General features: G+C 40.1%; 2 protein-coding genes and 1 non-coding gene across 5 annotated transcripts; all 3 read right to left on the bottom strand.

The window, feature by feature from the left end:
• Positions 1-1498: 1498 nt before the first annotated feature.
• Positions 1499-22756, bottom strand: LTO1 (NAD(P)H dehydrogenase (quinone)s). 3 transcript variants are annotated; one of them, XM_010268629.3, is made up of 7 exons: positions 22592-22756; positions 22229-22490; positions 8991-9247; positions 8784-8896; positions 6247-6394; positions 4079-4216; positions 1499-1863 (listed from the first exon to the last, which is right to left on the bottom strand). In XM_010268629.3, exons 1-7 carry the CDS (start codon positions 22739-22741, stop codon positions 1783-1785), a joined length of 1149 nt encoding a protein of 382 aa, XP_010266931.1. In that variant the 5' UTR covers positions 22742-22756; the 3' UTR covers positions 1499-1782. The 3 variants fall into 3 exon arrangements, with proteins under 3 accessions (XP_010266931.1, XP_010266932.1, XP_088746399.1); XM_010268630.2 differs by having other exon boundaries at positions 22229-22475; positions 22592-22752; XM_088890273.1 differs by lacking the exons at positions 1499-1863; positions 4079-4216 and adding an exon at positions 4601-4734 and having other exon boundaries at positions 22592-22751.
• On the bottom strand, positions 6774-6881 carry LOC148791113 (U6 spliceosomal RNA). Its single transcript, XR_016078008.1, has one exon. It is a non-coding gene; the product is annotated as a U6 spliceosomal RNA (small nuclear RNA).
• LOC148791112 (uncharacterized) lies at positions 18075-19863 on the bottom strand. The gene is made up of 2 exons (XM_088890274.1): positions 18532-19863; positions 18075-18206 (listed from the first exon to the last, which is right to left on the bottom strand). The coding sequence occupies exon 1, from the start codon at positions 19727-19729 to the stop codon at positions 18581-18583; it is 1149 nt and encodes a 382-aa protein (XP_088746400.1). The 5' UTR covers positions 19730-19863; the 3' UTR covers positions 18075-18206; positions 18532-18580.
• Positions 22757-24349: the final 1593 nt, after the last annotated feature.

The following is a 24349-nucleotide window of genomic DNA, read 5'->3' as shown; positions in this document are numbered from 1 at the left end:
TTTTGCTCCTGTACAAAAGGACACCTAATTGAATTCTAATTGTAATTGCCTAATGGGTTGCCTATTTGGTGTAAAAGATTATAGAAAGTTAGAAATTATGATAGATTGCCTATTCTAATTGTAATTGCCTAATGGGCCTTCTAATTCTGGTAGAAGACTAGTTATAGTTAAGTAGGAAACTATTCAAACTAGGTACTACCGAACTAGTCTTTTACTAGTTCAGTTCGGGTCGGATTAGTTTCGGTTTTCACACAAGAAAACCAAAACCGACCCGATATATCGATTTATATATTTGCCCAACCCAAAACCAACCGGTACTGATGAAAACCCGACCGACTCAGGTTAGATCGGTCCGGGTTGATCGGTTTGGTCGGATTGGACATTATTATGAACAGCCCTAACCCCCAATAATATGTTTATATTATTTAGCTTTCCCTTAACAAATGCACGGGCCACTGCTAATGTTGCACATACAATCAACTCTAGACAGGAGCCTTTTGCTGCTCCTACCCTGTGAATCGTGCGCTACATAACCTACAATATAATCAAATTCATACTCTGGCGTACGAAACACTAACTAGTGTGTTCACTCGTCAATTGGTTAGTTATCCCGCAAATACTGAGTGGCATTTCCGAATAATCTATCCAAGACGTGTGTGGCCTGAACTCATGGGAATGAAATTGGAGGACACCGAGTCTATGTTTTATTGTTTAGTTTGATAAAAAAGACAGCGTTAAGTTCTGACAAATTTTTGTAAAATTCCTCAAAAACTTCCACTCAAACTTTCCATTTCTCACTTATTTCTGACAAACCAAGCACAGCCTAAATCCTCTGCGTTTCAGACATCACAATCTGATCGTGTATGTATAGTGCTGTGAGAATGTTTGATGGTTTTATTTTATTATTTGATTATTTTATCCATTTAAGTTCAAGAGCGCAAATACAAATGGAGCCTGTGCATGAATCATGCATATTTGTAGTTGCACTCTTCCCAAATGGAACCTTAAATAAGTAAGCCATCCAGTTCAGCGCTTCAGCGGTTTTCAAATAGCCCCTTGCATGAGTCTAGTCTGGATGTGCTATACACAGCTTCCAAGTTCCAACATGATCTATAGCTTCACACGGCACATCCAAAGTAATAACCCCATCAATAACATCATAAAGTGCGAAACATATTTGACCATAGATCATGTTGGAAGCTGAATGGGTAGCAGATCCGGTCGGCGGTCGCCCCTTGCACATCCTGTTTGTAGCGGATCCAGACTGAATTTAATATGATATTTAAATGCAACCGATATTTAAACCATACCACTTTGATTATGTTCAAGGAACATGCTTATAACCTTGTTTCCTTGAGAACATATTGAATGAGAAAACATTTGGAAAATGGATTTATAGAAAGGAGCTATTCTTCACTTTACTTTCATTTTTTCTTTTTATTCCGTATAAATTGAGGGAGGGGGTGTGCTACTGCTTTAAAAAACGGAACCAAATGAGTTGGAGACCAAATCATGCACAGTGAACATGAGTGTCCAGTACAGATGGGCCCACATGAGACCCACACCTTACGAGTATGGAACACCGGTGTGTTCAGTCGTGATAGGTAGCCCAGCCCAGTGTACATAACTCTCTCTCCAACCAATCTGGTCTCCAAAAAACCATCCCAAATTTTTTGACCTACTTAAAAACAGAGAACAAATACAACACAATGCCTTAATAAGCTGCACTAGCTGTAGCTGTACGCCTGTACATTCAGTTTAATACAACAGCAATGCGGGATCTTACGTGGCAGGATCAAAATCTTCAGGAATAAATCCAGAGGCTCGTGCAAGCTCTTGAAAATCTTGCTCTCCACTCAAAACCTGCAATAAATACACGGTCAATGCTTGAAACTGAAGCACCATTTAATAATGAACTCAACTACTTTTCTGATTTAGTGCATAAATTTTGTGTATTCTAGGCTCTAAACACCCAAACAAGGTAGATGATTGTAGAGAGTGCTACGTGAAGAATGAGCAATTAATTATCCCATTTTATACTTTACGAGTTAATGCCATTCTTATATGCCTCAACCAACAGGCATATAGAGGACTGAGGACCAATGAAAAAACACTTGGAGACAAGGTCAGGCTTATCTTTCCATGGGTCCATCTTGTCTACAAGTAGAAGAAAATTAAGAGTTGCATATAAAAGTCACAAACTCATTTACTAGATTTACTTAAAGCAACAGAAATAAGCAATGTCACGTTGCACAGTGCCACAAAAGACAAGGTGGGGCCTTAAGAGATAAGAGGAAACGAACATCCATTTTCCTCTTAAAGTTGTAAGATTCTTCTTAAGAGATAGAGTTAAGGGGAAACAAACAGCCTCAAGTATGACATGTTTCTTGATGGGTTCCACTATTGTCAAAGTCTTAGCACTTATGAGATGGTTCACAATTTGAATTATGAGTTCCCACAGTTTCAGTTCAGAATTTTACTTCTGAGTTCTGAATACTCGAATGAACCCTGTTCTACCATTCTGCTCTATCAAAGTGCCATAACCATAGCTAGATTATGGACCCTAAAATCATTTTTCACTACACTTTCAATCTTACTTTTAAATCTTCTTTAAAAAGACATTATATTTATCATTTGAATATTACAATTTGACCCATTAATCTTATGATTTATACAATTCACACTATTCCAATCAATGTGATCGAAACCTAGCTCCCTTTGTCGTTCTTCTGTCTCTTTTAGTTCTTTTCAAAAGGCCGTTATTTTAAAACCCTTGCTACAATAAGATTTATAATGTTATTTAGGCTCAGTTTGGAAGGAGTACAAATACAAATATCTAGAGTGCAAAACCTTGTATTTTGTATTATTTTGTATGTATTTGCACTGTACATATTTGTATTTGTACTCCTTCTAAACTGAGCCTTAGAGTCAGTTCGGGAATAGTACAAATACAAATATGTATAGTGCAAAACCTTGTTTACCATATTTTTAAACCTTGTATTTTGCATTGTACATATTTGTATTTGTACTCTTCTCAAACTGAACCTTAAGACCTATTTAGAAACCTTAAGTAGGTTAAGAACCATTATACATGAATAACTTTCAAGTCAAACTCCGTCATATAATCTTATGTTTCTTATGTACAAGTGGTAAATCTTAGTTATATTAAGTACATATATATGGTGGGTATAGATTAAAAATGGTGGAAATCATTTTATATGTAGGTAATTAGTATACACTTATTTTTCGACAATTTTCTAAAAACAAAAATAACATCACAATTTACACTATGATTCACAATTTACAATTTTCAGAATATTGCTAATGTCCTATCACCTATGATTGTAAATTCCTCTAAAAACAATTGTTTCTCCTCAATCATAAATTCCTGTTCCTTGCCACCCTCTCTTAATGTGATTTAATTTAGCAGTTTGCACAAGAACCAAAGATGGATATTCTATATTAGAATACTTTTGCTATTAACTAATGAAGTAACCTGATCTACTTGTTGCTAATCATAATTGTCATAATAAAATTTGAATCAAATCTACTAGATATAAAATCAACTGATTCACTTGATCAATTTAGGGAATTCCCTTTCCTCAGGCAATATGTTAGTAATTTTAGAATTTAATGTGCGGTTATAGATCAAAAAGCTTCTGATCATCCAACCTCATTAGTTAAAATTTTCCCACAATTTTATAGTGGGCCAGTCGGCGTTGGATATATGATGCATGTATAGATTTTGCACTTGGAGGTAAAGCAGTATGGAAAACTTAAAACCCAAGGCATCTTTCATCCACACCTAAGTTGTGCTTGCGTTCTCAAGAAATAGGTGGTTCCAAAACACAATAGCAGTACATGTGCTTTTAATGCTCCCACCTTGATTGGTTTTAAGAGTGCAACCATAACCACCATACATTTATGAAGCAAACCCCAGGGTAAACAAGAAAGGGCCCACTATAACAAAAATCTCTTCTGGGGTTGTATTCAAATCTGTAATTTGGACTGATAACAACAGAACACCAAGTACAAGAATGGTGATTATAACCAGTCCAAGAAAAAAGAGCTTTCTTACCTGACCATTTATCACCCAAGTCGGGAAGCCATCAATTCCAGCATCCGAACATGCCTTGGCTATTTTGGTTCCTGTCCTATATCCATCTGGGAAGCATTCGACATAGTCCAAGAGCTTTGCTGCTTCACGCCCAAACATCTGTATTGACAGCACAAAGGGTCCAAAGCAGATGAGCCAAAAACTGAATAGAAGAAAATTCCTCTTGGACTGGGTATTGAAAAAGTTAACTTGTGTGGATTTCTCTTACACTTGAAATGAAATTAGCATGTACATCACCTCAACACCCCCCCCCCCTGCTTCTGGTCACCTTCTCTGGCAATTCCAAGTGTAAATGATGTACATGTTAATTTCATTTCAACAGCTATTCAAAATCTGTATTGTCAGCCTTTCATTTCCTTTTGATCTCTCAATCTCTGGGTTCTCTCAATATCTAAATTGTTTTTCATAGTGAAATAAGAAGAGTAAACCTTTTATAGATGTTCTAAAATCTCATTTCATTTAGGGCAACACCATAAAAGAAACTTCAGTAAAGATTTAATGGGTGTCTTGCAAATCTGATGGGTTCTTCTAAGTCTAGTTTGTAGCCATGTATCGTCATGTTGTTTTCTTCTCTTCTTCCACAAAAGCACTCTTTCTGAGTTCAATTAACTGTCCAGCTGCATCAAGCAGAACTAGCATTTGTAAATGAGCAGAATTGCAACATCTGGCCATTGTTCTCACAGGCTAGCATCAACTATCAAAATCCGATAATGGAATGCTGTAATCAAAATCTTAGAAAACAAAGGAAAGAGTAATGAAGAAAGAAATTAATCTCTCTTTGCTATGCTAACTGAGATATCATTTTTTCTCTAGCAGATACTGTTCTGGTTAAAATTGGACTTTATGGTCAGTTTTCTTGTTAGATCAATGTCTCTTTTTTTTTAATAAATTAGATCAATGTCTCTTATTACAAGCCCTTCCCGACATCTGTAACTTATATGTGATTCAGCATTATACCCCATCCGTCAGTCACTGATTTTGAGAGATAGGAAGGAAGAAATATCATTTCAGTGTGATTTGTCAGTGGCTCAGAGAAAACAGGAAAAAGAATGAAAAAGGAACTAAGATTAAATTACTAAAACCCACATTCGTTAAGTTTCTATAACGTCTCAAGTAGGGATAGTCTTTTTCCAAGTAAATTTAGGAGTGATGCTAACCCCACTGACATTGTCACAGTGGGGATGTTATTATTCCCAAAACACATAGTGTTATATATTATATATGCTGAACATATTATACCTCCTATTTAATGTTTAAGGATCTTAGTTACTCATATTTGTTTTCCATTTACATTTTCATCCTTAGTTATATATTGTATTTTATATAACATGTGTTTCTTATTTACAGCTTTGAAGACCCAAGAAGGTCCAAACTAGTAAACCCCTTGAACTGCAGGAAAATGCTATAAACCTTCGTGACAAATTTTAAACATAAACAACAAAAGAGATTGAACTCATCATGGAAGGAGGTCCAGTGGCCCACCCCACCAGGAAAAGGCTGGGCTGAGACCAGGTTTCAGGTCCAGGCATGGTTTGGGCCAGTCTCCAACTGAGTTATGGCCCTTGTAGTCCCAATGAAACCTGGCCCAGCCCAGCCTGGCTAATGACAAGGGAAAAAAAGGGGCATTACCAATGTTGGTTCTGGCTATTTAAATAGGCCATTACCAATGTTGGCCCTGGCTATTTGAGGTCCTAAAAGAGGTGCACTGATTATGAACCTAACCTTTTGCATTTTCTTGCACAAAGTGGCCATTCTCAAACTTGAACCCTACATTTCAGCCCAAGTTTTTATCACTGCACCAAACAATGGCCCTTTCCTATCCTGGTTAATGATCAGCCTTGATTTGAAGCAAGTCATGAAAAACACTGAACAACCACATTTATCAATGAAAATGTTTTTGAATGACACTAGGAGACATTTCAAATTATGATTGATTTGGTGCCTGTATTGCCTCTTTCTGTTAAGGTGTACCCTTTTAGCCTAAGCAAGCCAAGCTTTATATCAGAAAGACTTTGGAATTCTGTGGAACAGTTTAGCTGCATCCAGAAGCTATTCTAAAGCATTAGCATCTATCTACAGCTGTTCAGTATTGGAGTGGGATATTGTGGGATATAAAGAAGAGAATGTACCTGTTTCTGTTCTAGACAATGAGAACACCAGAAAGCTCCATACATTTTAGCTCCTATGGAGTTTAGATGCTTTGCAAGAGCAAGAGACAGAGGACTTGATTCTGTTGTTATCTCAATTGTAAACGGTTGCAGCTCAATTTCAGCAAAGCTGTTAAAAGAGAAATAAGAAATACGATGAGAACAAATAATTCATTCATAACAGAAATAAGTATTGCAACTTTACAATTTTTTCTCACAATGAATATAATGACTTGCTGTGTAATAACCAAAGTGAAGTCTCTCAATTAAAGAATCAACTTCAACTTGGCCGGCAAGCTCATGCCTGGTGTGATTTTATCCTAATATGTAGAATGAAAAAGCCAACATGCAACTTGGTCTGACATGAGGTGATCAAGCGGTCAAGCCAAGTATTTTTACAATGCAACTTATTTTAGGCTGAATATATTGGCTTGGATTATAATATCACTTTAGGTAGAAGAAGAAAAAAAGATCACAGAACCAGTAAATCAAAACTTTTTTTGATCAATAAAAATTTGGACCATTTCTCAATTTGTGTGTGTCATCCATTCGCAGGGCAGGGGCCATGCTAATCTTCTCTGTATCGTTCCAATTTTATCGGATGTCTCCGAAGAGACACCAGTAAATCAAAACATTAACTACTTGTACTCTCACATATGAATCTATAATATAGAAATATAACATATATAACAAAGCTACGGTTGCTTCATAATGCTCAAAGCCTCAACCAAGCCTGACCACACCTTTAGCCAATGTTGTATTTTTCCAACTCAAAGCAACATAAGGACAGAAAATTTCAACTTCAAGAGCAATTCATGTTCAACACCTTTGTCCAGTCACAAACTAGCGTGAAACAGGCCATTCTTCAACATACAGTCACAACCTAATCTCAATCTTCTGAATTCTAGAATGCATTAGATAAAGTAACCAGCCTGCATGATACTTGAAGATTTTTTGGAGAGGTAAAGTTCAAGGACCTAGAACTTCCCCTATATTTTATTTTTTGGCAGATTCTTCCCCAAGATATTACCCAATAATCACATAATACTATGTTATCATTCCATCTAAGAAGATCCCGTGCCTTTGTTAGATATGTCTAAAACCCTAAAATGCCTTTTTTTTGTTTATAGGACTATTCTACCTTTTTTAACATTATTAAGAAAGATATTCTAGTCATGATCATAGGAGGCCAGTTTAATGCTCCAGATCTTAGATTTTATTTGATGCATCACTTTATGTGGCCTAGATTTTTGTACAAATTTTCTTGCATTACTTGAATGGATTAGATTAGATGAAATCTTGGTCTTCATCCACTGATCTTAGAAGACCACTTTGAAGGCCAAGATCATTGGGTTGATTGGTACATTCAGATAAGCTAGATTAGATAAAATCATAGTATGAATGGTTGAGATTAGTTGACCGATCATAAGAGACCATTTTGTCTTTATCTATCAAAAAAAAGAGGTCATTTTGATGTCTGGATTTTAAGTGTTATTTGGCACCATACCAAGGTTCAAAGTATTGATACAATATGCCCCATATTGTATCTCAGGGTCACCAGTACGCTATTTTAGGGGAGTTACGAGATTTCAGCCTTTTTATATGTTAGAGGGCGATGTGATAAGACCCTGTCAAAAGATAATACAAAAAAAAAAAAGATTATTAGAAAAAGAGTTTTGATCAATACAATCTCTCAATAGGCAAACTTTGCACATTGAGATTATCGAATACTTAGAACCATGTTTGGTGCATTGCCTTCCATGGCCTAGAAATGTCACTTATCCAAAAAAAAAAAAAATATGTTTTTTTTTATTAGCAACAAGTATGCAATTTTTTAATTGTCCACTCACTATTAACGCCATAAGTGGTGGTGGGTATGAAATCTTGGGGGGAAATCTGCCATGAAATAAAAAATAGGTTTCTCCAATAGGTTTCTGCATGGAGACATACTTGTACAATTATTCACTGTAACAGTTAACTTTGAAGGAGACAGAAATAGCACAAAAAATGGCCAGAAACTGCCTATACAATCCTAAGGGCTTATTGCAAATATATGCATTGGCAAAGTTCCAGATAAGCCATGGTATTCTATAGGAAACAAAAGAATTATATAAAAGTTTCATTCAAGAATTCCATAGTGAAGGGAAGCTGCATTCAATAGTTCCACAGTTTACAGCAAATAATATATTATTTTTTTATAGTGCTTACTACAAATAATATGAATCAAGCAAGGCCAAAGATCTTTTACCTACGTATAGAATAAATAGAATATTAACAATGAGACTACTATATAACATTTGCTTTTTCTTTCAAGTAGGAGCACAAGTCATCCTATGTCTTTGTTACAGTTGCACAATAGTAGCTCATACAATTAAATGGAATGTGCAAGTACCATTTGCAGAAGCAAGAAAGAAAACCTTTAGTTTTGTCATGAAATAATGACGTCATTCAAAGCATAACACTAAAAGAATTAAAAGAATGTCAGAAATTCTAATCTGCATCACAATCAAGTAACTCACCTCGTAGAAACAGGTTTAGAAGTGTTATACGAAACATTTAAAGAAGCAACCACTATGCTAACTATTAATAACTGCAGACCCGCCGTTTTTTGTATCTCTTGCAACCCAAATTCCTATGCCATACACAAAACCAGCAATTGATTACTTATTGAAAACTAAATCAAAGAAATGAGTAGTTACTACGAAAACAAATTACCCAAACCACACCTTTAAAACAATAAAAAATAAGCTAAAAGACAGCAAAGCTGATACTAAACAGTATAAGCATGATGCTCCTGCAAACTTTGTGCTTAAAAGATACAAAAAATAAGAACTAGCTGCTGCCATTGAAGTGGTGGTCCCAAGTAAAATCAAGCGGCCATTAGTTTCACCGAGTCCAAAAAGAAATTTCTTTCCAGCCAGATGTAGACCAAGTGCTGCAACCAAACCATATGCAACCATACCAAATAATGGAAGAGGAACACCTGGCAAATGCAAAATAAATATCGGTGAGATCCTCTTTCAAACAATTCACCCTCAATATAGTTCATATATGATTCTCTTGTTAGAAAAGGTGACCCTGTAACATAACTGGCTAAGAACTCAAGCAATAAAGTTTATGGCTAGTGAAAATATCCACAATAGAGAGAGAGGAGGAAATAGATATACTAGAAAAGATCCAGAGGTCATGTAAAATGATGACCTAGTTACAAATATTGTGCAAGAATATTTTCTTTTTCCTTCTTTAATGAAATTCTCACCATTTATCGAAAAAGAATATTCCCTAAAGGTGTGGCTCTCTTGCTTCACTCAGGATCTGCTACTCACCACATTGTGTGTAAAAACTATGTAACCAATCATGACTTCATGAGTGAAGACGCCAGTGTTCCATACACATGGGACCCACACTCATGTGTATGGAAACACTGTGTTCACTTGTGATAGGTTATGTAGCCTTTTACGCACAGTGTGGCGAGCAGCAGGCTCTTGACTCAGCTACACAAAGCCAGTGATAGAGCCAACTCAGGAATCTTGGAGTCAACTTGGGGAGTCATGTTACAACAGTAATTTCTTTTAAATTATAATAATGTAATTATATTTTGTATTGGCAACAAATTTTTATCCAAACACATATAATTATAATCCAATAATACTAACATAAAATAGGTCTGCATAATATATGAATGATTATTAATTCATCTAAAGTTTGTATAGAAAAGCGTGCATCTTAAAAGTAATGACATCGAAATCATGATATAATCATGAAACTCAGCCTGGAGTTGGAAAAGTCAAGTAACTGAGACTGGAGTCAAAGTCATTGCAATCAATCACTTGGAGGAGCCATGTTCATTTGGAGTCACTACCGTGACTTGGCTCCCTGTGTCTTGTGATGAAGTCAACTCGATGAAGTCATGGAGTCAATTTGGGAGTCAAAAACTTGTGCCAAAACCAGCCTACCTGGTACAGACAAAATGAATGTGGTTTACCCTTTAGTTGATAAGTAATCATCCATTCAGATGCTTCCAAGAAATGGGCTAACTCTATACTATTTTATCCTTGAGAAGTGAGTTGCACGTCACAAACCTCATAAATATAGCCCAAAGGACAGTAACTTCCTTCATATGGTTTGGCTAAAGATTTTTATACTAACTGCCAACCTGAAATAACCTTCATCCAAACTTGGGACCATAGCATATATACTTGTAATTAACAACTGCACAAGTGATAAAGAGATACTTGGTGCAAGTAGAAGTCTCTAAAAGAGCCAAGGGAAGGCCAAAACTAAAAGAAATATTGACTGAAGTAATAAGAAACAATCTAAGGAGTTACAATTTGACAAAAGTTATGGTCCTTGTTAGAGTGCAATGGAGAGGCTAGAGCTAGATTCATATAGCTGACACTAAATCATCAAGTTGAACACTTCCCCGAGTTTATTTGATACCTAGACTCCTCAAAGAACAACAAACACAGATCAAGAGAGAGAAGTACAAACAGCCGAAAACTGACTAGTAACATAAAATATAGAACTGCAAGGAGTGTAATGGAGAGGCAAGAACCATATGTAGATACAGGGACAGTGAGGGTTAATTTTGTAAATTTACTCCTTGCTGTACATATTTATCTATTTTATCACTGTGTATTATACATCTTGTATACTGGGGACAGATTTGTCCTTTTACTCTTCATTAATATAAATATCTTTCTCTTGGTGTGGTCACTTCACTTGGACACACCACAAAACTGTTCAGTTTCTCTATTTCGAACTGCATTGACACCATAAAGCCAATTCCAAATAATTAAGTCAATGCTTTGCTGAGTTTAGTTGATACCAACTCTCCTCAAAGAACAAGAAGCACAGAAATCTGACTAGTAACATGAAAACCGGAACCGCAAGGAGTAATTTATAACCCACATCTGGGTCCTGGTGCAACAAACATTAAAGACTTTAGACCTATTAGTTTGCTGAACAGCTTCTACAAAATATTGGCAAAGGTTCTTGCAGAAAGATTTAAAAAAGTTCTTAATGTAGTGATTGCTAAGAATCAATTTGCATTTGTTCCGGACAGACAAATGCTAGATAGCATCTTGGTGGCAAATGAGCTAACAGACTTGATGAGGGCGGATTTGGCCCTCCAATGACATTGTGACACCTAGCACCTTATGCCAACTAAGTGCAGCCTCTTGACAACTAGGCAGCTCGCTACAGGCAGCTCGCCACAGGCAGCTCACCCTCATGTAGCCTGGCACCTCAGAACAACTAGGTGACACCCGGGACCACTTTGGCAGCAACTTGCCTTTGCTAAGTTGATGGTGTCCCACTAGGCGTAGCCTGGCACAGGCGTGGCCCTGGCACGGGCTGGCAGCCTGGCCCTGACGTGACCCGGACCTGGCACGAGCTAGCAGCCTGGCCCTGGCGTGACCTGGCCCTGGCACGAGCTGGCAGCCTGGCCCTGGCACGAGCTAGCAGCTTGGCCCTGGCGCGACCTGGCCCTGGCACGAGCTGGCGGCCTGGCCCAAGCGCGACCTGGCAGCCTGGCCCAGGCACCAACCTGGCGGCCTGACACAGGCGCCAACCTGACAACCCCAAGCAGCTCACCACCGTACCCCGCATTTTACGGGATTGTGACTTGTAACGGCTATATTAGCTCACCCACTCCCTGAGTCAGGCGGAAATGGGCAACCTTACCAGTTGGTGGCTTTATCCCCACCTAACACGAAAGCAGGTCCCATCATAGTGGGAATCCAGGAACTGCTCTACCTAACCCACGAGGACTCCAATATATAAAGACCTCACCCCCCAGGGGCAAAGATATGCAAGAAAGGAGGGGTAACCTTTGCTCTCTAGCTCTTTCATTCTCTAATATCATTCTCAGCTCTTCACCAAGTGCTAACTTAGGCATCGGAGTGACCTCACCGGGTTAGCCACCTCGGGTCCTCTGACATTTGGTTCCTTGCAGGCCTCTAAAAGAGCAACAAAACTCATCAAGGCAGTTCGCCACCAGGCAGCTCGCCACCAGGCAGTTTGCCACCAGGGAGCTCCAATGACATTGTGACACCTAGCACCTTATGCCAACTAAGTGCAGCCTCTTGACAACTAGGCAATTCGCCACCAGGGAGCTCCACTTCAGCCTCTGAGTCACAAGCCACTTGGGAGCAGACAAGATAACGAGGTACTCAGCCAAAAAATTGACACATCACGAAAAAATGATACGTGACCAAAAACGTCACATCAATTGGCGCCGTCTGTGGGAACATGCTACAAAAAGCCAAGTTCTCATCCTACAAAAGCTAAGTTCTTATCTTACAAAAAGCTAAATCCTCTTCTCCTAGAAAGCTAAGTCCTCACCTTTTTAGAAACTGAAGCTCTCGCTTTATAGTTTCCATTTTTTATGAACTCAAAGACTATGCAGGGAGCTAACAGACTAAGCAGCTCTACCAACTTTGCTTTCAATTGGTCTGTGCTGGGCCTAGGGCCCGACAGCCTGGTGCGGCCTGGCAACCTACGTGCGGCCTAGCGCGACCTGGCGCGGCCTACGCGCGGCCTAGCAACCTGGCAGCCTGGCACATGCGCCGACCTGATGCGGACTAGCGCGGGCGCCGACCTGGCAGCATGGCTCAAGCGCGAACTAACGAACTGATAAAAGACTTCCTCACCCCCAAAAGACCAAAGGCAAAGCTAACAATTGACCTCGGCACCTGCATAAGATCCATTCGCCTCTACGGCATGGGCAAAGTTTCGGAGTGGACTATGAGTCGCTTCCAAAGCCTAAGGGTTGTACTACTGCTTAAGACCCATTCGCCTCTTTGGCATGGGCAAAGTTCAGGAGTGGACTACGAGTCGCTCCCCAAAGCCTTAGGGCCACACTGCTGCTTAAGACCTTGTCGCCACTACGGCATGGGCAACACTGCTGCTTAAGACCCAGTCGCCTCTACGGCATGGGGCAAAGTTCCGGAGTGGACTATGAGTCGCTCCCAAAGCCTAAGGGCTGTACTACTGCTTAAGACCCATTCACCTCTTCGGCATGGGCAAAGTTCTGGAGTGGACTATGAGTCGCTCCCAAAGCCTAAGGATTGTACTACTGCTTAAGACCCATTCGCCTCTTCGGCATGAGCAAAGTTCAGGAGTGGACTACGAGTCACTCCCCGAAGCCTAAGGGCCACACTGCTGCTTAAGATCCAGTCGCCTCTACGACATGGGCAAAGTCCAGGAGTGGACTACGAGTCGCTCCCCGAAGCCTAAGGGCCACACTGCTGCTTAAGATCCAGTCGCCTCTACGGCATGGGCAAAGTCCAGGAGTGGACTACGAGTCGCTCCCCAAAGCCTAAGGGCCACACTGTTGCTTAAGACCCAATCGCCTCTACGGCATGGGCAACACTACTGCTTAAGACCCAGTCGCCTCTACGGCATGGGCAACACTGCTGCTTAAGACCCAGTAGCCTCTACAGCATGGGCAACACTACTGCTTAAGACCCATTCGAGTCTTTGGCATGGGCGAAGTCCAGGAGTGGACCATAAGTCGCTCCCAAGGCCTAAGGGCCAGTACTGCACAAGACCCAGCCGCCTCGTCGGCATGGGAAAAATCAACAAAAGTGGACTATAAGTTGCCCCCAGAGCCTAAGTGCTACAGTACTGAACTGGTAGAGACCCCGACGCCTCACAGGCATCTCGGCACCTGGGCAACTCGTCAGCACCTCACAGGCAGCCCGACACCTCACAGGCAACTCGGCACCTGGTCAGCCCAGCACCTCATAGGCAGCTCGTCAACACCTCACGAGCAGCCCGTCACCTCACAGACAGCTCGGCACCTGGTCAGCCTAGCACCTCACAGGCAGCCCGACACCTCACAGGCAGCTCGGCACCTGGTCAATACTGGTCAAGACCTAGTTGCCTCTTCGGCATGGGCAAAGTTCAGGAGTGGACTATAAGTCGCTCCCAAAGCCTAAGGGCCACAATACTGCATAAGACCCAATCGCCTCTTCGGCATGGGCAAAGTCCAGGAATGGACCACAAGTCACTCCCAGAGCCTAAGGGCTATAGTACCGAACTGGAAGAGACCTCAGCACCTTACGAGCAGCTCGCTTCCAAGCAGATCTACTCCCTTCACCGAGTTACTTTCAGCTCAGGAGTGGAGGGCAAATGATGAAGGTGGATTTGGCCCTCCAATGACATTGTGACACCTGGCACCTTATGCCAACTAAGTGCAGCCTCTTGACAACTAGGCAGTTCGCCACCAAGGAGCTCCACTTCAGCCTCTGAGTCACAGGCCACTTGGGAGCAGACGAGATAACGAGGTACTCAGCCAAAAAATTGACACATCACGAAAAAATGATATGTAACCAGAAACGGTTACATCAAGACTCAAGGAAAAGGGAAGGTAATCTGGGGCTGATTTGTAAGTTGGACCTTGAGAAGGCTTATGATAATGTCAACTGGAAATGTTTGGATTTTGTCTTGGAAATGATGAACTTTGGCCAGAAATGGAGGAATTGGATTAAAGTGTGTGTTCCTTCCCCTAAATTTGCAATTCTTGTGAATGGAGAGCCAGCTGATTTCTTCAAAAGTTCCAAAGGCCTAAGACAAGGAGACCCCCTGTCCCCACTGCTCTTCATTTATGTTATGGAGATTTTATCTTTGTTAGTGAACTGAGTTGGGGAAGAGGGGTTGTGGAAAGGATTTGAGGCAAATTCGGGAGGAGAAAAGGTGCAAATGCTTCAATTTGTGGATGACACTCTTTATTTTATTGATGCTGATGTAGAACAATTGCGGGTCTTACAAGGGGTGTTGAGCTGGTTTGAAATTGTGTCAAGATTGAGAGTAAATTGGTCAACGAGTAAAATAATACCAGTTGGGAGGGAGGCTCTAGCAGAAGTTCTTGTCTGTCAGACTGGATTTTTGCCCACTATGTATCTAGGCCTCCTATTGGGGGCTAAGTGCACTTCCTCCATAGTTTGGGACCTGGTGGTGGAGAGGTTGGAAAGAAAATTAGCCTCTTGGAAAGCTAAATACTTGTCTTTGGGGGGCAGAATTACCCTTCTCAAGAGCTCCCTATTCAACTTACCTTCCTATTTTCTTTCTTTATTTCCAATCCCAACAAAAGTGGCTCAAAGGTTAAAAAAGCTCCAGAGGGATTTTCTATGGAAAGGCTGGGAGGAGAAGAAGAAAAATCACTTAGTATTGGGATCAGGTGTGCACTCCAAAAGAAAAAGGAGGATTGGGGGTGAAGAAGTTGAAAACTTTTAACATGGCCCTGTTGGGGAAATGGGTATGGAGATTCGGTATGGAAAGAGACAGCTGGTGGAGGAAAATTTTAGCAGCTAAATATGAAACCAACAGTGGGGACTGGCTAACCATTTCTAATCTCCCATCTCTAGGATGTTCTCTGTAGAAGAAAATTATGGAATCCTTTCCTATGCTAAATAGTGGACTTTCCTTTAAACTGGGGTCTAGTCATCACCTGAAATTTTACAAAGATAATTGGTGTAATACCAGATCTTTAGAGGAACTATTCCCACAGTTGTTCCAGATTGCAGAGAATCAAGAGGCATTAATTGTTGATTGTTATGAGCTGAGAGAAAATATGGTTTCCTAGAATCCTGTTTTCAGAAGGGCTTTTCAAGATTGGGAAGTGGATCAAGTGATGGATCTGTTTGCTCTGCTCTCAAATCAGATGTTAAAAGTGCAGGAAGAAGACTCCTGGGTGTGGAAGTGGTCGGCTGATGGTTTATTCTCAGTGAAGTCCTTTGCCAAAAAATTGTCAGAGGGGAATAATGAGAATTTCCCGGCTGAAAAAGTTTGGAGCCAGATTCCCCCTCATAAAATAAATGCACTACTTTGGGCTGTGGCCTTGGACGGAAACCTCATAGTAGACGATCAAGACTACAATTAGCCTTAAACCCTAATAGATTTCAGATTAGGAAAAGTAGAAGAAAAGAAGAGAAAGGAAGAAAAGAGAGGAGAAGAACTGAAGAAAACAAAGGTTGAAAGAAGGGACAGATTTAGAATTATTTGCCGCCGCCACTCTCTTAGTATTTATAGGTTATTATGTTCAGTACATAGGGAAAAGGACAGATCTGCCCTTAGTACTTACATGACAAATAAAGCAAATAAATAACTGAAATAACAAACTAACCACCAACTGACACTACCATAACTGAAACAAATAATTACACATATGTCCTACGAGCACAGTGGGAACCATAGTTGTGGGGCCCACATCAGTGTTCTCTACACTCCCCCTCAAGTTGGGAATGATAGGTCTGCCTCTAACTTCTTCCTTGGTACTGCCTTGGTGAGGATATCTGCGCCTGCATGTTGGATGTGATATACGGGAGACACTTCTTGTGATGAGACCCTCTCTCGCACAAAATGTCGATCAACTTCAATGTGTTTAGTTCTATCATGCTGCACCAGATTGTGGGCTATATTAATAGCCGCCTGATTATCACAATACAGCATCAAGGGCTTCTCATAATCAACACCCAACTCTTCAAGTAATGATCTCAGCCATAGGATTTCAGCCACTCTATTATCCATTGACCTGTACTTAGCTTCAGCACTAGAGCGGGAAACAACACTCTGCTTCTTACTCCAAGAGACAAGATTACCTCCCACAAGAGCACAATATCCAGAGGTAGACCTCATGTCGTCATCACTCCCAACCCAATCAGCATCTGTATAGACCTCCACCTTCATGTGATTATTGTTCTTGAACAGTATACCTCTACCCGGGCATCTCTTCAAGTATGCTAATATTCTCTCTACCGCAAGAAGATGAGTAGTTCTAGGGGAATGCATGTATTGGCTGACAATACTAACTGCATAACTGATATCTGGGCGAGTGAGGCAGAGATATAGGAGCTTTCCAACCAACCATTGGAACATAACTTTGTCTTCAAGAGACTCCCCGCCCTCTGCACTAATCTTGTGATTCTGTTCAATGGTGTATCAGCAGGCTTAACACCTAACTTTCTAGTTTCCGCCAACAGATCTAGAACATATTTTCTCTGAGAGATAAAGATCCCTTGTTTAGATCTAGCAACCTCAATACCCAAAAAGTACCGTAATGTACCAAGATCTTTCACCTCAAACTCTTGATGAATGAGCTGTTTGAGGGACTCAATCTCACTACTATTATTTCTTGTCACTACAATATCATCCACATACACAGCAAGCAGGGTCAAAGAGGAGTCCACCCTCTTAATGAACAATGTATGATCTGACTGGGCCTATACATAACTGAATTTTCCAAGGGCTAATCTGAATCTATCAAACCAGGCTCTAGGTGACTACTTCAAACCATACAATGCCTTGTTCAGTCGGCAAACCTTCTTACTTGTCTTTGTATCATAGAATCCAGGAGGCAACTGCATTTAGACCTCTTCCTGTAAGTCTCCATTCAGAAAAGAATTTTTAACATCCATCTGAAACAGGGGCCAAGAATGACTTGTTGCAAGGGATAACAGAACTCAGATGGTGGTCATCTTGGCTACTGGGGCAAAGGTCTCCAAGTAGTCTATACCAGAAGTCTAGGTGAACCCCTTTGCAACCAACCGGGATTTGTACCTTTCAATGGAGCCATCAGCATTATGCTTCACAGTAAATACCCATCTACATCCAACCGATTTCTTTCCTTTGGGTAGGTCCACTAGCGCCCAAGTATTATTTTTCAACAGGGCATCCATTTCAACTTGCATTGCATCTTTCCACTCTGGAACTGATAAGGCTTCTTGCACTGTTCTTGGAATAGGGACATTGGCAATGGAAGTGAAATAGGACCAGTAAGATAAATGACCTAATCGGTTATGCCAAAGCATAACCGGACTCACAAACTGAGAAACAAAGGACTTCTTATCCACTGGCTCTTCCCAACGAGAACTCTCTCCGAGCAGATCGATCTCATTCGTCTCACGGCCAATCCCAATCACCTTCCTCGTCTCCAAGTCCTGAAAAACACATCGGTCAGGGAAAAAGGTTACTGAACAGTTCATATGTTTGGTAATACTACTGATTGAAAGCAGGTTATATCAAGCTTAGGAACATGCAAGACCGAAGGTAAAGAGATAGTATCCGATAACTTGATGTCACCCTTGCTAGAAATGGAAACAAGAAAGCCATCAGCAATGGATACTCTATCTCTACCGGAGGACAAGTGATAAGTAGTGAACAATGATGGCAAGCTAGTCATATGGTCGGATGCACCTGAATCTATTACCCAACAGTGTTTAGTGCTACCTAGAGCTTAAGCATGGTAAGCTGAGGCTCGAGTACCTGAATGTGCAAAGGCAGATGTGGCAGGGGCCGTTGGTGACTGAGATGGCTAAGCTGAACTCCCAACTTCCTTTTCCAACTGTATTAGGGCAGCCCGAACTGCAGCTAAGGTCTCTAGGGGTGTGCCTTTTGTGCCTGACAAGGATGCTGAATCAATATTCACAGCCACATGAGCATTACCCTTCTTATTTCTCAGTTTTGATGGGACCAAATGAGGATGCAGCTTCCAACAAGTATATTTTGTGTGCTTGGATTTCTTGCAATGTTCACGTACCAGGTCCCGTTTATCTTCCTTCTTCTTGTCCCTTTCTGAATCACCCCCTGACTTAGGTTTAACAGCTGTCAGGGCTGGGGAAAGAGGCTGCTTCCAACAAGTATATTTTGTGTGCTTGGATTTCTTGCAATGTTCACATACCAAGTCCCGTTTATCTTCCTTCTTCTTGTCCCTTTCTGAATCACCCCCTGACTTAGGTTTAACAGCTGTCAGGGCTGGGAAAAGAGGCTGATGTTGCATCATGACTTTCTGTCTAGTCTCTTCACTATGCACCAGGGAGTATGCTTGAGAGAGGGTCACACTATCTCTGGTTAGTATCTGTTGCCGCACACTATCATATTCTGAATTTAGGCCAGCCAGAAATTCAAACACCCTATTTGTCTCGACTTGCTTTCTGTGAGTCTGTGCATCTCTGTGACTCTCCCACTCAAGAGTCTCTAGGTGATCAATCTCATGCCACAGGAATTTCAAGGTAGAGAAGTAGACAGAAACTGGTTTGTCTCCTTGTTTAAGACTATTCACTTCACACTTCAGTTCATAGGCTCTGGCAACATTAAGGGGTTGGGAATAGGTTTCTTTCATAACATCCCATATCTCCTTGGCTGTCTTGGCCCACAAGTAATTTCGGCTGATATGTGGCTTTCGGCTGATATGTGGCTGCATAGAATTACACAGCCATGCCATAACCAAGTAGTTCTCTTGAACCCACTTGGTGTACATCGTGTCCTCCTTGGAAGGTTCTTTCACATCTCCCAAGAGGTATCCCAGTTTTCCCCTTCCCCCAATAGCCATCGTGGCTGATTGGGCCCATTCCAAGTAGTTTGACCCATCAAATCTCACAGTTGTAATCTGAAACCCAGTTTCAGATATACTACCATAATTGTTGTTCCCAAAACTACCTTCTCCCTGATTTTTAAACTCCATCTTTGGTCAAGAATCAGTAGGTATGAACTGTTAGGGTCACTACAATAGAAAACAGCACTTGGACAGTCGATCGCAATCAGAAATCAGTATGGAATCAATGCAGAGCTGATCTAAAACCAATCTGTAATCACGGTATATGCACGAAACTAGTGCAGGTCTGATCTGAAACCAATCGGCAACCACAGTATATGCATGAAACTAGTATAAATCTGATCTGAAACCAATCGACAATCACAGTACCAAGCAGTCCGTACAAGTTTTCACCCCCTAAAAGAGCTCAAAACCAAAAAATAGGTCTAAAACCAGCTTAGAGAGCAATCTGAGATGCTGGAACAGAATTAGGGTTTCAATCGTAGGTCTGAAATAAGTGCTCAGCTGCACTTTCCAAACAGTTCGTGCAGTTAGGTTTTGTCATAGGGTCAATGTGAAACCCTAAAACTGATCACCTCTAGGAGAAAACCCTAAAACAAGCACTTTCCAAGAGGATAATAAGAGTTCGGCCCAACAGAAAGGTTTGCCGCAAGGTTAATATCAAACCCTAGAGTAGTGAGAAAACCCTAAAACAGTTTGGCCGCTCCTTCTAGATAGATCCAACCTATCTTGACTGATAGCAGTCTCTAGAAAATAAATAAGACTTACCCAGAGATGTTGTTCGCTACTTTCCAAGGTTGTTGCTCCTTCTCTGATTCTTCCTAATTACCAACACTCTGCAAGCCGTGGCAAGTCTTCAACAGCTGTGAACCTCTTCTGGTAACCTCCAAGAATCAGCCAACGTATAATTTTTCATAAACTTCCAGCTCTAGATGGTTCTCATGTGGTCAGCTGGACTAGACTCACATGAGAAACCCTAGATAGATAGGCTTTGATACCAAGTAGACGATCAAGACTACAATCAGCCTTGAACCCTAATAGATTTCAGATTAGGAAAAAAGAAGAAAAGAGAGGAGAAGAACTGAAGAAAACAAAGGTTGAAAGAAGGGACAGATTCAGAATTATCTGTTGCCACCACTCTCTTGGTATTTATAGGTTATGTTCAGTACATAGGGAAAATGACAGATCTGCCCTTAGTACTTACATGACAAATAAAGCAAATAAATAACTGAAATAACAAACTGACCACCAACTGACACTACCATAACTGAAACAAATAATTACACATATTGTCCTACGAGCACAGTGGGAACCACAGCTGTGGGGCCCACATCAGTGTTCTCTACACTCACTAAGCTGAATCTGGTTAGAAGGGGAATGCAAATTCAAAATTTGGGTTGTGTGCTTTGTGGCCAAAATGAAGAAGACAGCAGCTTATACATTGTCATGTCTCAACAGCCTTGTGGGATCATTTTCTTTCTTCTGTGGGACTTTCCTGGGTCATGCCAAGTAAAGTGATGGATCTCTTAAGAAACTGGGAACTTCAAGGCCTCTCCAAGTTGGCAAAAAGTGTGTGGTTGGCTATTCCTGCAGCAGTGATCAGCACCATCTAGGCAAAGAGAAACAGAAGAGTTTTCAAAACAAATCTAAAGAAGTAGACAGTCTTGTATCTTGTAGTGTGGGGAAATTAGTGTCTTGGACTTCAGCTGTGAAAGGGTTCCAATCCAGGGCTCTTAGTGCGCAGCTGAGGTCTAGAAGTTTGTTTGAGCTGTAATCTAGTTTTGGGCTTGGTTCTCTGTATTCTAGCTCCGGTTTTGGAGCTCCTCTGTAATTTCTGTTTGTCTTAATAAATTACCTTACCTTTTTTCAAAAAAAAAAAAATACAACTCCATCCCCAGCTGGAGAATCTTTAGCTTATTGGCAAATATAGGCACCTATCTGAACTAACTGTTCAACCTAGATACCAGAGCCTTGGATTCTCTAATTAAGTGTCAAAGGAACCAATTGCCATTTGAAGATTCTTACAGTTATACGGCCACCATTTGACAATCAAACACCTCATAAATGTCACACCAACCAAATGACTAGGCCAATTTCAGACCCGTAGAATAACAGCCACCCGACTATGCAGGAAAAAAATGTGAATTCCCACCATGCATGACCAAAATGCCTTTGTTATAGTGTCTACTGAGACTGGTCAAATGAAACCATCTAATCAAAGAACAAATTCATGTTCAACTCAAGAGATTACAAGCTGACATTAAGCAATTGTAGTATCATATACCTCTGGAAGAAATAGACAATGTGAAGACCAGATATTGCTAAATACTCAGCTCGTTCATATCAAATTTGTAAAAAAATAAAACCCATAGTCTAATGATTCTCCAACAATCTAAAAAACAAAGTAATAGTCCAAGTGCTCCGAAAAGTAATTGGCACATGTTTTATGGTCTTGGTCTGCATCTGTTTTCTTTGTAATTGGGATAATACGGGGAAAAAAAGATCATGGCATGGAAAAATCATGATTCGTGCTTCTTGATGTTAATTTACTTCCTGGCTATAGTTATCAGACATCCAAATCAACAGAAAAGCAAAATATATAATTAAAAGAAAAGGATTAGAGCAAACCAGAAACAACGGCGTAATCACTGTTAAGAACGTCAGTGCAAGTGCCTCCACTAAGAGGACAGGAGATATCAGAATTGGTGAGCTTCATATAAGTCAAGTATCCAGTTTCCAGAAAACCTAAGGCTCCGAGCCCTGCACACCAATTGTATGTAGAAATATTCCGAGGTGGAGGCTTGGATGTCTCTGCTTCCGTTTCTGTATTTTCTCTCAACCCGGAGCAGCATTTCACGGGCAGCATCGTCGCCCTCTGCACCCAACCAATCTTCAAGGGTTCAATTAAACAAAGGAAATCAAAACGAGAGAGGCAGATAGGTAAATAAATGAACAGGGAAAAGAGAGCGGGGAGAAAGATGTATTGGATACCTTGAACGGGTTTGTCCAAGTGGAGCTGCGAGGAAGATATAGACAACGAGAGCGATGGAGTAATGTAGGAGCAGAGGTGCTGACGAAGCTCGCCATTACCACCGTCATTTTCTTCCACTTCCGTCTCCAAGGAACTTCGGGTTTTTTCATTGAATATCAACGTGGAAGGAAATTTATACTTCAGGGTAAATTATAGTCTACCACCATGTTGTTTTGGATGGTAACACTAAACCCCCCAAATTTTCAATTTGCGACACGATTACCCACCGCCACCATGAACGTTCACATTCAAGTACTTTGCCCTTGCTATTAGTATTCCGTTATACTCGTGTTATCATTGTATATTCGTACGCATGTTTAAACATTTATAATCCCTCAAAGGCTCACACCACTATGTGATTTAAAAAAAAAATAACACAATGTAACAAAATAAAATAAAATACAACAAAAAACTAAAATGTATAAATATATATATAAGAATGAATGTAGTGTGAAACTTTTTTTAAATAAAATTATCCGCTATTTTTTTGTTTGAGAAAGGGTATAATAGTCATTTTATTATATTTTTAATGTCAATTTTAATGGTTACTATAATGGCCATATTTGTGTACTTAATCCATCTCTAATTCGGGCTTTATATGAAGGTCGGGCTTGGGCTCAAGACTTGGGCCCGATGGTTGGGGGCTCGGGCTCAGGCATGTGCATATTTTGTTAATGTAGAGGCAAAGTCTAGCCCAACTTAACCTGTGAACAAGTCTAACGGGGAACAAGAAAGGGCACTAATTTCCAATTTTCATGGTCTGATCGTCTAGTTTGGACCGAATCTTAAAAAAATGATTTGAAATATAAACTCAAGCCCATACTCCCTTATAGGAATGGCAACAAGATGGTGGCGAGGACAAAGAGCCACTCCCCATCCCTATCCCTGTCTTTGTCAGCCGGGATAAGGCTATCCTATCTCTGTCCCCACCATGGGATCCCCATTTCCCATGATCTTTTTTCATTTTCATTTTATACATATATACATACATACATATATTCATATTATTAATCATTCTATATTTTTATACAATTCATCATGAAATTATGTAGTATGTATTTGGTATAACTTCTTTTATTAAATAAACTTTTTGTACTTTATTAGTCTTTAAAACCAAGAAAAGTATTTGATAAAACGTTTATTGACAACTAGTGGTGATTTTAAAACCAAGAAAAGTACTTGATAAAGCGTTTATTGACAACTAGTCACCACTAGGTGCCATTAGGCACCACACCAGCGGTTGAGTGAATAAACACTCAACCTTTGGGGGGAAGTGTTAAAATGAAGCTTCCCCCAGCGTTTGGTGCATATATAAATCAAAACCCACTTTTGTGAGTACCAATGTGTACGGATGAACATGATAAGAAAAATATTGATTTGGTTATGACATGGCGGTGTTTTGATAAACGTCTATCATGAAATGTCTACGGAACAAAATATATGCTTAGTAACAATATAAATTATAATTTTACAAATTATTCAATTCAAATAATAAAAATTTAACATAAAAATAAAATATTATTTAAATATATCAATAACTAAATATCTTAAATAAGAAAACATTAAAAATAGATAAATAATTATATAACAAAATATTTAATATTACATAAAAACTTAAAACAATTTGAATTCAAGTAATGAAAATTTTAAATATTATTTAAGTAACAAAATATTTAACATAATTAACTTTCAAATAGTTAAAATAAAGAAATTATGTA

The sequence above is a fragment of the Nelumbo nucifera genome, chromosome 6, assembly GCF_055504915.1.
Source record: "Nelumbo nucifera cultivar China Antique chromosome 6, China Antique-T2T, whole genome shotgun sequence".
NCBI lineage: Eukaryota > Viridiplantae > Streptophyta > Magnoliopsida > Proteales > Nelumbonaceae > Nelumbo > Nelumbo nucifera.
Note: the sequence above shows the minus strand (reverse complement) of the source record. Positions and strands in the feature narration are given on the sequence as shown.

What these genes read in the sequence shown, in the direction of transcription:
- LOC148791112 (XM_088890274.1), bottom strand. Translation starts at nt 19,729, where the DNA reads ATGGAGTTTAAAAATCAGGGAGAAGGTAGTTTTGGGAACAACAATTAT.
- LTO1 (XM_010268629.3), bottom strand. Translation starts at nt 22,741, where the DNA reads ATGAAAAAACCCGAAGTTCCTTGGAGACGGAAGTGGAAGAAAATGACG. An exon ending in TGATTACGCCGTTGTTTCTG is followed by an intron (nt 9,248 to 22,228) that starts GTTTGCTCTAAT and finishes TGCATTTGCCAG; the next exon opens with GTGTTCCTCTTCCATTATTT. An exon ending in TATTTTTTATTGTTTTAAAG is followed by an intron (nt 8,897 to 8,990) that starts GTGTGGTTTGGG and finishes TGTATGGCATAG; the next exon opens with GAATTTGGGTTGCAAGAGAT.